The following is a 13,906-nucleotide window of genomic DNA, read 5'->3' as shown; positions in this document are numbered from 1 at the left end:
GGCGTGCGATGAGCTGGTCAGGCGACGAACGGCAAAACCCATACCAACCAACCAAACCAACCCCACTTCATTATTGTGAGACAACAAATCAGATGGTGACCGATCTTGAAAAACATGGGACATGGTCTTTTACTAATATATCACGACCTTCAATGAATACTACCATCATCTTCCTTGCTATTCCGAAAAGGCTTCCTTCCATCATCGCGTTTTACCATGAAATATTTGTTTTCATTACTCTACAAGCAACAAAAATCCACGATCGATACGGTTCATGAAATTTTATACACATACATATTGGTTGTCATTAGGCCAAAACGGCCAGAGTACCTACATAAGGAGGGGGTCAAAGATCCGTTCAACATTCGAGATCTGGCCTCAGGGCTATGTACGTCACAATTCCTCAGAGAAGTCCAAATCATCCATGGCCGCGGATAATTCACGTTCACTCGGATCGTCGACTTTATTGTCACGGACACTTTCCGTGGCACAGGCCTCTTCCTTGCCTTCCGCGGCGGAGATGCACGCCTGGAACCTAAAGCAGCTGATGAGATGATCGTTCGTTAGGCCTGCTGCTTGCATGAATGAGTAGATGACCGAGGGCCCCACGCTACGGAAGCCCCGCCTGACCAGGTCCTTGCTGATCACATCCGCTTTTGGAGATTTCACCGGGACTTGACGAGGGTATCGGAATTTACTAATTATGGGTTTATGGTTCACGAAACTCCATATGTACTTGTCGAATGAACCAAACTCTTCTATGACCTGGCATCAACAGAGCCTGCAAAGAGTTAGTCGCAACAACATTGACAGCCGTCATTAGCTATAGTTATATTACTTAATCATAACGCAGACTTTGTTACATAGTTGATTCTGAGTTCACCAGTTAAGCAAGACGTACATTAGTCGCATCAGGAAACCTCGAATTCAGAGAGAGAGAGAGAGAAAGAGAGAGAGATCAGGCTGTACGGAATGGTTTTGTCTTATCTAGATCAATCAGATTTAGGAGGGATGAGGACCCCAAGTCAACAACTTGCACCTAATCAATAATGATAGGAAGATCACTAAAACTCCACTAGAAGACACTTAATTGCTTGTCAGATAGAAGACAAAATGCCTGGGGTCCCAAATAGTATGAGTAGCACAGACCAACGGGGACATATGCTTGAGGATATTGATGATAGAAATCCATTCCCACTTGCCAAAAAGGACGATTAGGAGAAATGTTAACAGCTTGCAAGAGATAATTAAGCCGCCAACTAATTGAGCACCACTGACTTCAGAAGCATAATCGCATTTTAAGTGGATAAGCATAATCGCATTTTAAGTGGATAACCCATCACATTCATCCATCTCAATCCATGAAGGCAGTCTGCGAAATAGAAATGAAAGCGCTAATTTACCTTGGTTATTTGACGAGCATTCTCAAAGATGGCGCGCAATTTTAATTCTGATAGAAGCGAGCTTGCAGGACTTCCCGGTGCTCCCATCTTCTTCTCGTTCATCTTGGAAACAGTGAGTGGGTCAAAGTCAGCAAAGACTTCTCTGCATGAAGAAACACACCATACGACAACATAGAGGTCAAGTAGTAAGCAGAGACTATGGATATGAGGACCAAGACATTGACTGTTCTAAAACAATTTTGCTAATGCAGGGAGAAATTATCAATTTGATGTAACTTAGAAAAGCACCTGAAAGTGTGTCTTTTGCTCAGAATGGCAGGCCATGCAAGTTCACAGAGGGCGCCGGAAAGGACAAGAAGCTCAAACAATTTCCTACATGTGGACAACGATATAATGTGAATCAGCTGTCAACAGAATCTTATGGCAGGTGTCCAACGTCATGCCAAACCAACAGAGCAGATGTCCACTCAACATTTGCATCTACACATACCTATCATCATGCACCGGAACTCCCCATTCTTCATCGTGGAAAGCAGCATAGCAAGGCTCTGTTGGAGAATTGAAAATCGATTAGCATCTCATACCACATGCCTAGGAAAAACTCCATAACTACAGTGGATCTATTAACATTAAGGAGCTTCTCATGAAAAAAGGAAAGGATGGAGGACTACAGGCACAGAAAATTTAACACACTGGTGAATTGAAGTGAACTATCTTCTCTAGTTACACCACAAGAAAGGTAGTCAAATAAGGATTGTAATAAACCTAATGCATAAGTCAAGTCTCCCTTACATATCCCCGAACACAGTCAAGAGACACAAGTGAAGACAGAAGCATTCCATTCCAACCCTCCAGAGAAAATTTTGAATTTGTCCCATCTTTACAGTCAGCACAACCAAAAGGACAATTAGCTTCTAAAGCCAAAATAACAAAAAGATGATTACGCCTGAAAGGTGTAGGCCATCAGAGTTTACCATAGTTAAATACCCATTCAATCAAAGAAAACGGTCATGCTAAAGGCTAAATCAGATATGACATCTCTTGTTTGGATATTGCAATGGAAAATACAAGGTGTAACATCATAGTGCATGGTAATAAGATATAATACCTCCATTTCGCAACTGGGTGAAAGAAAATTCCTCCCAGTCCCTATAAGCCTTTGATATAGTCAAAATGGGTGCATTTTTCCCCCTATTAATCTATGCTGCCACATTTCACAACATCACCAACCCTTGTAATTTACCAGAAAATTTTATCCTCAGCTAGTGCTACAATGGTTGGTAAACAAGACAGGGAACAATCCATTCTGATATGCATGGAAAAGAAAGCAAATATCAATTGCTTAACGATGTTGTTTAATGACAAGCCCACTATACATCAGTTACAAAAGATACTTTATGTAGTAGCTCAAGGGAATTAAATTCATGATTCACCCAATCTCAAGCGAAGAAATGGTACTTGCATTTTAGGATAGTTCTAGGCAGATGCATGGGCCTATTGATGATGATCTTGCAATGATAAGCAACCTCTTGGCTGATATCTGAATAAAGGCTTCTTAAGCATGGGAGAAATATATTGCTCAATATTGGCTAGTTCTAATACAGAGAGACACCATCAATTGAATTAGATTAATGACAGACAAAACATTGCACAGTGATCTTTCAAAGTGCATACGTTTCAGAACAATTACAGACTCTTTTTTAAGGTTCTGCATCAAATGAAGGAGCATGAGAACTCAATACTGATGGACCTTGTGATATGTATTGTCTATTGGATAGATGACATTTCTCAGTGAAATGAATTCGGCAGGCTTACTCTAACCCCATTTATATATCATCATTAGACAAACATAGATCAGCAAGAGGTACAATGCTTTTTGCAAAGATAAGCACATATGAGCTCTATGCAATTCCTGAACTACCAAAGGATTGAGAATGCATGCACCTGTGTTTGGCGTCACCCAAGCGCAAGTCTTTTTTGCCTGTGGACCTAATGGAGGTGGAGAATCTAAACTGCCATCAGAAACGACACTCCTCGGCTTCGAGACAACAGGCTTTCGTCTATACCCGACACTACTTGATCGAATGAGCCTTCCAGTAGATGCCCGACTATGAAATGACTCCGTAGAGGCATCAGATGAGCAGGACGCATTCAAGGACGAGTTAGAATGCAAGAGCTGCTCGTGCCGCCGAAGTACAGAGGAACCATTAGTAGGAAGTAACTGGGGAGACGACGAAGCAACTGCTGCAAATTGAGAGGCCTTTTTTCCCTCCGGAGTTCTAAACTCATCAGGTGACTTATCCTTCTTTCTCAATGGCTTCGAACTGGGTTTCCGGGCACTCAGAGAACTCGCCTTGTTGCCAGTCGGACCCAGCACAGGTCTCATCTCCGAATCAGCCACATTCATTGACCTCACTCTGGGTGCTCCAGACATGAATACACACAAAACCTCCTCGAAACTCGTAATTCCGCTTCTTGCCCCAAAATCACCAATTTCATCCACTTACCTGAGCTGGTGGGTTAGCTCACATTCACGAAGAGGAGTACAGCAAACCCACCAACATTATCCACTAAAACCCCCATCTTGATTATGCTTACCACTCGACAAATCAGCTCGTTCACCATGAACACGGATGACAACCCGGGTTTTCCTCCTCCAGCAACATCTAATTACCAGAACTCTACGCTATCGGCTCAGATCTCCTGCTCTAAGCCTTCAGAAATCCACAAAACCGCACCGACCCACTTTCAAGAACCCACATTAGCAGTCATCAATTCATACAAAACCTCCAAATCAGCTTAGGAGATGCTACAAACCTTCAGGAGATCTCAAAGTGGGCGAACCATTTTCCACTGAAGCGAGGGGAATTGACCAGCACCCACCACATCAGCGAGCAGGTTCCACGGTTTCTTGAAGAAACATTCAGAAATGGAACCGGGAGGAGCCTTGAAACGCAGAGATTCTTTCGCGCATTGCGAGGAGAGAGAGAGAGAGAGGGAGAGAGGGAGAGAGAGAGAGATGGGCTCTGCCAAAAAAGAGAAAAAAAAAAAGGAGGATGGTTTTGAAACTACGCCCTCTCGCTTTCAGCGACTGACCACCACTCCGACCACATGGATAATTAAAGCTGACAACTTTCGCTGCAATCTTCCACGCTTTCTCCTCCCCCTTCCTTTCGAAAGATGGGAGCTTTTTCCCTGGGGAAATGCTGGAAGAAATGGGGGAAGGTTCCGACGATCGAGGGGGAGATGGGTATGGATCCACGCGGGATTCGCGAACCAAACCCAGTTGCGTTGCGTGTAGACTGTAGAGAGAGAGAGAGAGAGTGAGTGAAGAAGAAGAAGAAGACCAGGCTCGAGCTGAAGCGACGGGGAGAGGCGGTGGCGCCACTGCTTTACCGGCTATTGCCAGTTGGGCTGACCATGCTTGCTTTTTCTCTATCTTGCCCATCCATCTTTGGTATTGCTGGAGAAATTTAGCAATATATATATTTATTTATTTATTTATGTGTGTATATTATAAGTCTTTTATGGCCAAATTTCAAAATTTGTTTTGTGGGTTGCTCTAATTAAATAGTAGATGGGCAGGGGCCTATCAAGAATTTTGTCGGATTTGTCTAATGTTGGGGTTATCATATTTGTCTCATAATTTATATGGACCTACAAAAGTGGATTCCTACAATCAATACTCCTAATTTTTTCGGTACATATTTTTTTCTTTAGAAAGAGGGAATACTCTCTTAGTGCTTAACGTCTAGAAACTTCAAATGAAATAATTTAAAGACTTGCTTATATGTATGTATGTATCAAAAGTCTTTTTTGGCTAAATTTCAATTTTTTTTTTTTTTTTTTTGGTGGGTTGCTGTAATCAAACAGTAGATGGAAAAGGGCGTCTCTGGTTTGTCCAAATTGACATCGGAGAGCATGATGCTGTGTAATGATTGCCTCCGGTCGTATGCTATAGATTGCACATCATGATTCTGTGGAGGAGTCATTCAACTGAAATCAATGCTTATACCAAAGCAAAAAGGGCTAGATACCTTTGTATGTAGCTGGGGTCAACATTTTTATTTTTTTATAATAAGGGTATTGATTATTGCTCGCAGAATTCATTATCTTTGGCTCTCCGAAGTTCATCTGACTTTTTGCTATATCTTTTATTTATTTATTTCGGAGATAGGGTTACGGCATTTAGAGGGCAATCTTTTATTTTCTAGGGAAATTCTTAGTGCACGCCGAATTTTATTTTCTCTCTCGAGTAACTCATTCGATTAATTTTGCTGCACTTACATTTTGCATGGTTCGATTTCGAGAATTCTAAATTTACGGTCATATTTTAATTAATGATAATATATCGTATTGAGATTAAGGAATTTGTAAGTAATTAATTCTTGTGGTCCTAAAGTTCTACACACCATGAAATGCAATTTGATATTTGATGTTTGTCTTTGTCATGGCAAGGGAAGAAAAGAGTACAATTGATTTTGAAGGGCTCTTTGGTTCAAGCAAAACCTGCAAGCACCACTGCACCAAGGAACTCTACTAAGGCCAACGTTGCTAAATTTTTTTTTGGACCATCACACTTCAAGTCCAACATATGTATAATATACTAGAATTGAGCTCGAGTGATGCACAAAATATAGCAGAGAGTGAATTAGTAATAAATTATAATATCTCTCAAATGCGCTTGAAATTTATGAAGGACAAACTATTGAGAAGCAACCCTCTTTTTATCTTATTACGGTCAACATAATTACTATTTCAACATTGTGTGACTACGAAATAATTGCAAAATCAAGCAAAATAAAATGATCGAAAATGGAATTGTTCAGACCAAGAAACACATCTATTTTGCTTATACCATTTTACACTCGAAACAAGGTAAACAATTGATTGATCAGATAAATCTTTTTAAGGTAACTTTTTTTTCAAAGATTCTTGAGTATCCAGTGGTAAGAGAAAAATGGCATTTCATGAACTCTTATAAATTGAATCGTCAAATATAGTTCTAAATACCGCATTAAGTAAGACTATAAATGTCTAGAAAGGCCCATATAATTATTCTATACTAGAAAGATTCACAAATTATGAGCGTAGTTAAGGATTAAAGTAAATTCATATCGAGATTTTTGTTCGTTACTTGGACTTTCCATAATGTTTCTTGTAGGGGAGTCATTTTTTTCTTCCAAAAGAATAAATAATTCATCAAGCTTTTAATTTCAAATTCATCAGACAAAAAATCAATTTCTAGTTGAATTCCTTTTCCTTATTGCATGACAAAAATTCATATTGACAAAAAATTATCTCCTATGCTATAATTACATATTACATGTATATTGTTGTATTTTGGTTATATCAAGTCAAATCTAATATGTGATATATACACACACTCACTTTCTTATTAATAATTGAGAGTGCAACACAACGATCATTTTGAAATTCATTTGGAAACAAATCACGTTCACTTATTTGATCGTTTGAGTGCATCCACATTGAAGGACATATCAGTCTTGAAGAAAAATTGTTAATCTAATTTCCAATTGTAGTTATGGAATGGACAAAAAAGAACAGCAGTAAGAGTAAAAACTCTTAACAATTGTTCAAGCATTGGACATAACTTTAATAATCTAAAAATAACTCACAACCTCTAATGCAATAAATAAAATAAAAGACAAAAACTATGGAAAAAATTGACCTACCAACTCTCCACCAAGATAAGAAAAAGAAAGCATGGAAAAATGTGGATTAAGCCACACCCACCAAAATACCATTCCTTATGCATTCACTTTAATATATACAGAAGTATTCCATTTCTGACTTCAGAAGAAGAAAAGCCCTCCGCTTGTTGGATTTGGAAAACCAGACCCAATGTCTTTCTCTGCAACTCTGTCCAACAAATGATGGATTTGTACTTTGGGCTCTGTCTAGTTTGGTCTTCAAGTCTTATCTAATGCTAATGATCCTTTCATTTTTCATAGGATAAGAGTTCAACTCAAATCTCTATCTCAGCCACTGCATACCGGGGTGCTCAATCCTGTTGCAAGCCCGCATTGCCAAGAAGATTGAGAAGGATGAAGCCCTTTCTTGAATCCAAATGCCAAGAAAAAAGATCGCTTATTGTGCTCTTGGAGGTGAAATAGTGACATACTTGTCCAATAAAATGACCAATTCAATTACAACGGTTGATCTTTTGGACTTGTTATGTTCTTGAAGCTCGTGTACCCAAACTCTTACTTGCATGAGAATGCTATAAACTCTTTTTCGACCCAAAAAAAAAGAAAAAATTATGACGGTTGATGGCTTAAAGTTCCACGTGAACTTCACACTCGTTGGCCACTGTAATTATGTTGTAGGCCATCGACATCTTTTCTAGTGTAATATCTCCTTCACTGTGTAAGACTTAGTTTGACATTTCGTTACGATAAAGCTTCGTATCGCATGTTGCTTTGATAGTAACTTTTTAAGATGTATTACTTTGATATCAAGTTTCCTACAAATCGAGAATTGCGAGTTCACATCATTCGGATTACAAGTCGCCCAAGAAGGATAAAGTCTAAACACTTAGGTGACTCCTTGCATTATTGAAGGAAAAAAATGTTGCAAGCCTAATGTCGACATCCAATGAGTATAGCTTGATCTTGACATTGTAAGTTGACAGGCGATGCTAAAATCTATGGATAATTAAGATAAAGAAAGGGAACTTCGTGAATTAAAAAAAAAGAAAAAAGAGCCAAACTAAACTAATTTTCATGCAACTAATGAAGCATAGTCTCCGATACCTTGTCACATTATTAGACAAGTATACATTTAACAATGCTTCTGATCCAAAAGAGTAGACAAAGCAGAACATCGGTGTGGTTAGCTTACAAATATGCTAAAAGCTAGAAGAGCTTTTGTTGTCATGGTACACATTATTAAATTATATGGTACATTTGATTGAAATCCGACTTTTTTAACGGAACATGTATAATATGATTTTTCAAGATAAAAAGCGTGTTTTATTATATGTGCTTACAAAAAAATGTGTATAATAAGAATACTTATATAATTTGTACAATGCAAGTCTTTACTTTTATCGGAAAAAACCACAATTTATTAGGATGAAAGCCAAGGGAAAAAAAAAAAACGTTGTAGACGTGAGATGAAAGATGAAAAATTAGAAATTAGAAGAGCTTCTTGAGACCAAATGCATCTTGCTACCGTTATGCCATCCATTTATGCTGATGAGATGAATCATCCCTAAAGCTCCATTTATTTCATGAAAAATAAATAATTTGAAAAGCATTTTACTAAATATAATTGTTTTAGATAATTTATTAATAAAAATATCTTCATTATTAATAATAATTTATGTCTAGATATCTTCGTAGTATGAAAATATTTTTTGTCATCAATTATTGTGCGTGATAAGGTTTTTAAAAAAAATATTTTTTAGATGATTTATTTTTCGTATAATAAAATACAAGATGTTTGTCATTATCGCTTCCTTAATAAACGGAAAAAATAAAGGTGCATGCATGGAGTGCATGCTTGCTGATGTCTACCTTAGCCTCGCCATCTCTCTCTCTCTCTCTGTCGAATCTCGCGTCCTTGGCTTCCGCGCTGCTGCATCGTCGTCGGCGTCAAGCTTCTGGCTTTCCTTCGCCGTCTCGCCCCTGCTGAGCTCAAGGAGGGGGAGGGAAGCTCATGGCTCGCGCCCTCGCTCGGGCCACTCTCGGCCTCACCCAACCTGCCGACGTCGATGTCCCCAAGGTCCTCTCTCAGCGAAGTCGCTATTTTGACCATCCTGGTCTGTTCTTTGCAGGTTTAAAACTGATGGGTCCTTGCGTTTTGTTGATAAAGTCCCTGGCTTTGGGTTGTTCTTGATCGTCCGTATGCCCGGTTCTTCTGAACGAAGTTGTTGGCTTTGCTGTGTTTTATGGTGATCGGTGGTTTGCTTGGATTTCCAGTGTCAGAACTCGTTCGTACTGTTATGATTGCTGTTGGTGCGATTGTTTAATGGTACTGAGTCCCTGTTATTTGTTTATGAAATTTCCCTGCGAGAAGATTGCTTTTGCTGCCAAAGACGTTGATGTGGGGAATGGAGCGGAGACATACTTGCGGTTGGTGTGACCGAGAGGGACATGGCCGAGGATGAGAATTCTATATTCCAGAACTCTATTTTGGAAAGGCTTGACGCACAATTGAGTGGCCTCTTAGCTGAAGCCTCTTCAGAGGAGGATTTTACTGGGAAATCTTGCCAGTCAGTAGTCCTCAGGCTTCCGGCCATTGGTTCAAAGAGGGTTGCAGGCATTGGTTCAAAGAGGGTCAGCTTGATTGGGCTCGGCCAATCAGCTTCAACTCCCACGGCCTTCCGAGGTCTTGGTGAAGCTGTCGCTGCTGCAGCAAAAGCTGCTCAAGCTAGTAATGTCGGCATTGTCCTAGCCTCGTCTGAAGGGTTGTCTGCTGAATCAAAGCTCACCACTGCTTCAGCAATGCATCTGGATTAAAAATTTTAATTAGTAAAGTTTGCTGCTTTTTGGTTTGCATTTGATTGTGCTATGACAATGATCTGAGGTGCCGTCGAAGAACACTGCACGGTAGTATTGTTTATGAGCTTGTTCGTTTTGTGTAATCCTGCTCATTCAATTTTGAATTAGAAAATCTTATGGTAAATCACTTGTTCACCATCGCAAAATGTGTTTTTGTTGCTATAAATGCGTCCATTTTTGTCTTGAATCACAAACAGGCTTATGAGTTATGACAATTTTATGACTTGGTTTATGGTACATTGATGTACCTTATAAAAATCCAACCACAATATAATTCCCCAATGCTGTTCTTGGAGGACTTTGGTAGACTTGATAACCTTGGACTTTGACAGGAACTGTGCTAGGGATAAATGATGACACTAGGTACAAATCAGAATCCAGGAAAATGACTCTTAAATCTGTGGATATTCTTGGCCTCGGAAGTGGACCTGAACTTGATAAAAAGCTCAAGTATGCTGAAGATGTATCTTCTGGTATAATATTTGGAGGGGAGCTCGTCAATTCTCCTGCCAATGTGCTTACCCCTGGTATATACAGCAGTATCCCCTCTTTCATGTTAATTTCCTAAGCTGCATTGTTTTTTTCCAAACATCCCCTTTTAGCTGCTTGGTGGCACAATAAATGTAGAGTTCTGTTGTTTGTTATTTTGCTTAATTTTCTTATGATGGATGATCTTCTAATGAAGCTACCAATTATCTTTGTTTTCTTGACTTGTATTAATCAGCTGTACTAGCACATGAGGCATCAAAGATTGCTTCCACATACAGCGATGTGCTTTCTGCAACAATTTTGGATGTGGAGCAATGCAAAGAATTGAAAATGGGATCTTATCTGGGTGTTGCTGCGGCCTCTGCAAATCCTCCTCATTTCATCCACTTATGTTACAAACCTGTTGGTGGAACTGCCAAGGTGAAGTTGGCTTTGGTGGGGAAAGGATTGACTTTTGACAGGTAATTCTAAGTTATGTGTTGTGGATACGCTGGTTTGGCATCTAGAAAGAAATAAGACACTGGGTTGTACTTACTTCCTCACCATTTCCAGAAAGTTCAAGTTATAGTTAATGCTTGGATGTTTCGTTATGTGAAATGAATCTATTCTTCTGAAGATTGCTTTGTTGCATTTCTCTGAAGTCCAGCTTACCTGATCCACTTTTTTCATTGAAATATCTTGGTGGCGTTGCTATTTCTCATAATAATAAAACTGATTATATTCATTTGTGTTTTCACTGCTCTAGTTTAGTAATCTGTTCTGAGAGTATGCTTTTCATATTACTAGTGGTGGCTACAATATCAAGACCGGACCTGGTTGCATAATTGAGCTCATGAAGTTTGATATGGGAGGTTCTGCGGCAGTTCTTGTTGCAGCCAAGTTGATTGGTCAAATTAAACCTCCTGGAGTTGAGGTATTTGAGTTTTAATATTTTTTTTTGCTCTAGTTGTTATTACAAATTCTGAATCAGTGTTATGGCTTCTGCTTCTATTTTGCTGCCCCATATCCAGTTTCTCTGATGTTGAAGATCTTGACCAGTGCTATGAGTATTGGTAGGTGTATTCGGTGTGCAGGTTCACTTCATTGTTGCTGCTTGTGAGAATATGATTAGTGGAACTGGCATGAGGCAAGGTGATATTGTCACAGCCTCAAATGGAAAGACAATTGAGGTATTTTGTTTTTGTCAGTTTGCTTAGAGTCATATTAAAGATAAGAGTTCAAGTCTATTCATATGCTGTTTAAGGTTTAGTTAGTTTTTTTTCCTGTCTTTTGATGTAAGTGCAAGCTAATTATGAATTTCATTACTATGTTTCCATCTGGAATCAGTGAGTTTTTCATGTTTGAGCTTGCATATGTACACGTTCTAGCAAATAAGTTATAAAAGGAGTGCAATAATCACTATTTGTCCCTCTTTAGTTTCCCTGCATCAGGAATTCACTGACGAAGTCTCTGTTGGTACTGCTTTGTTAGGTCAGTAATACTGATGCTGAAGGAAGACTTACACTTGCAGATGCTTTGGTTTATGCTTGCAATCAAGGTATGGAGAAGGTACGCTGCTTGATTGATTATCATAGTTTTGTTTTGGTGCTTATGTGTGCTGCGCAAACTGCTAAGAGACAGAGAGAGGGAGGAAAGAGTAAGTTCCTAGCTGATCTAACTATAAGTATATGGAATGATGAGTCATAGAAGATGACTGGATGTCTCAAGTTCGTGTTGACAACAGCACTACACTATAGCTCAAGTTTCAAGATCAGCTTGCAATTTGTTTTTCCTGAAAACAAATGATGACACATTCGTTTATCTTAGATGTGCTTGAGGAGAATTAGTGTCTCGGTAATCCTTTTTGCTTTAGTTTTATTATCTTGCTTGATTCTAACATTGAGAACTGTAAACCATTGATCGGATGGCTAATCTTCGAAGCTGAGTGGCTGTAGCTCTTTAATGTTAAACAGTAAACACTTCGGAAATTATGACTCCTTTTGTTTTTCGCTTGTGCTGACTTTAGCAAGCTCTGTACACTTTTGTCCAGATAGTGGACCTGGCGACATTTACTAGTGCCTGCAGTGTTGCTCTTGGGCCATCAATTGCTGGTATGTGCTGTAATGGATTTAAGATGTATATATTTGTCAGGTTCAACTATTATTGGTATGCATATATAGTCCATGAGAAATATGAGTGAGGCTTGATGATGACAGATCGACTGTTGTGAGAATTATGCATGATCTAGAACCAATTTTAGTTGAATCCCAAACTTAACCAAGGTAAAATAGAAAGTAGTGCTGGCAATTCTTAGACATGATGAGTTTGCAAGACATGAACGTGACACATAGTAAAATGCAAGTTACACAAAGAAAATCTAAAACATAGCACCACACGACTAAATTCTATGTTGACACGAGTCAACATGTTTTCATTGTAATTTAACTTATTTGATATGTTGAATCAAAATTAAAATATTTTAGACCGACACGAATTGACATGAAGTATAAACCTAAATTAAAATATTTTGGACTGACATGAATTGACAATTTGACATGAATCATAAACATAGTTATGATATATCAACGCTCCTTGCATCCTGAGCCTTTGATGACACTCAACATTGTTATTTCTTTTTCGATGCTGAAATCTTGCCTCCCTTTAGGCGTCTTTACTCCTAGTGATGATCCAGCAAAGGGGGTATTCGCCGCATCAGAATTAAGCGGGGAGAAACTGTGGAGAATGCCATTGGAGGAAAGTTACTGGGGATCGATGAAATCCGGAGTCGCTGACATGGTGAACACAGCAGGCCGGCAAGGCGACGCAATTAGAGCGGCTTTGTTCTTAAAGCAGGCGTGTTCCCAAAATAGTCAGGGTGCTATAAGGCGCTCATGCTTTCATGGGTGATAAGTATTTATGTTTTGTGAGATCATCTCATCGTGGGGCAGAATGTTTACAAAACTCTGAACTTTTGCTTGCAGTTTGTCGATGAGAAGGTTCAATGGCTGCACATAGACATGGGGGCTCCTGTTTGGAATGACAAGAAAAAGGCGGCGACAGGATTCGGCATCTCGACCATCGTAGAGTGGGTGTTGAGAAACGCTTCTTAGACGTGCTGAGATATACTGCCTGGAGCTCAGTCATCACCGACAAGCAGAAAAGAAGGGGGAACTTGTTGATATCTTCGGTTTTCAAAGATCAACTACATGTATGGGGTTTGTTGAATATAGAAAGAGGAATGGAAGGCCTCCTAGCGTTAAACCAATCTTCTATTTGTAATAAGTAAAATAGAGGTGATGATTTATTGTAATTATTCAAGTACATGTGAAACTTGAGTAAACTTTAGAACCATTCTTGAAATTTGTAACATGATATGTTTCAAGTTTTTTGGTATGTAGAGTAGGTTTTTAGATTAACTGTTTTGATGGGTAGATTTCAGATTTAATGTGGAATTTGGATATAATTAGAAACCAATCACCCCTAATAAAAAGAGTGCTTATATAATTT

At 39.0% G+C, this 13,906-nt stretch overlaps 1 protein-coding gene and 1 pseudogene across 1 annotated transcript; one reads left to right on the top strand and one right to left on the bottom strand.

The window, feature by feature from the left end:
* Window positions 1–105: 105 nt before the first annotated feature.
* LOC104436088 lies at window positions 106–4,739 on the bottom strand. Its single transcript, XM_010048805.3, has 5 exons — window positions 3,348–4,739; window positions 1,894–1,951; window positions 1,692–1,775; window positions 1,404–1,545; window positions 106–765 (listed from the first exon to the last, which is right to left on the bottom strand). The coding sequence occupies exons 1-5, from the start codon at window positions 3,835–3,837 to the stop codon at window positions 394–396; spliced, it is 1,146 nt and encodes a 381-aa protein (XP_010047107.1). The 5' UTR covers window positions 3,838–4,739; the 3' UTR covers window positions 106–393.
* A 4,163-nt stretch (window positions 4,740–8,902) lies between these two features.
* Window positions 8,903–13,815, top strand: LOC104436086 (annotated as a pseudogene).
* The last annotated feature ends 91 nt before the right edge of the window (window positions 13,816–13,906 follow it).

The sequence above is a fragment of the Eucalyptus grandis genome, chromosome 1, assembly GCF_016545825.1.
Source record: "Eucalyptus grandis isolate ANBG69807.140 chromosome 1, ASM1654582v1, whole genome shotgun sequence".
NCBI lineage: Eukaryota > Viridiplantae > Streptophyta > Magnoliopsida > Myrtales > Myrtaceae > Eucalyptus > Eucalyptus grandis.
Note: the sequence above shows the minus strand (reverse complement) of the source record. Positions and strands in the feature narration are given on the sequence as shown.

Coding starts and splice junctions, on each gene's coding strand:
- LOC104436088 (XM_010048805.3), bottom strand. CDS start 3,837: ATGTCTGGAGCACCCAGAGTGAGGTCAATGAATGTGGCTGATTCGGAG. Junction 1,952..3,347: donor TTGGGTGACGCCAAACACAG/GTGCATGCATTC, acceptor ATTCTCCAACAG/AGCCTTGCTATGCTGCTTTC. Junction 766..1,403: donor ATGCTCGTCAAATAACCAAG/GTAAATTAGCGC, acceptor TGTTGATGCCAG/GTCATAGAAGAGTTTGGTTC.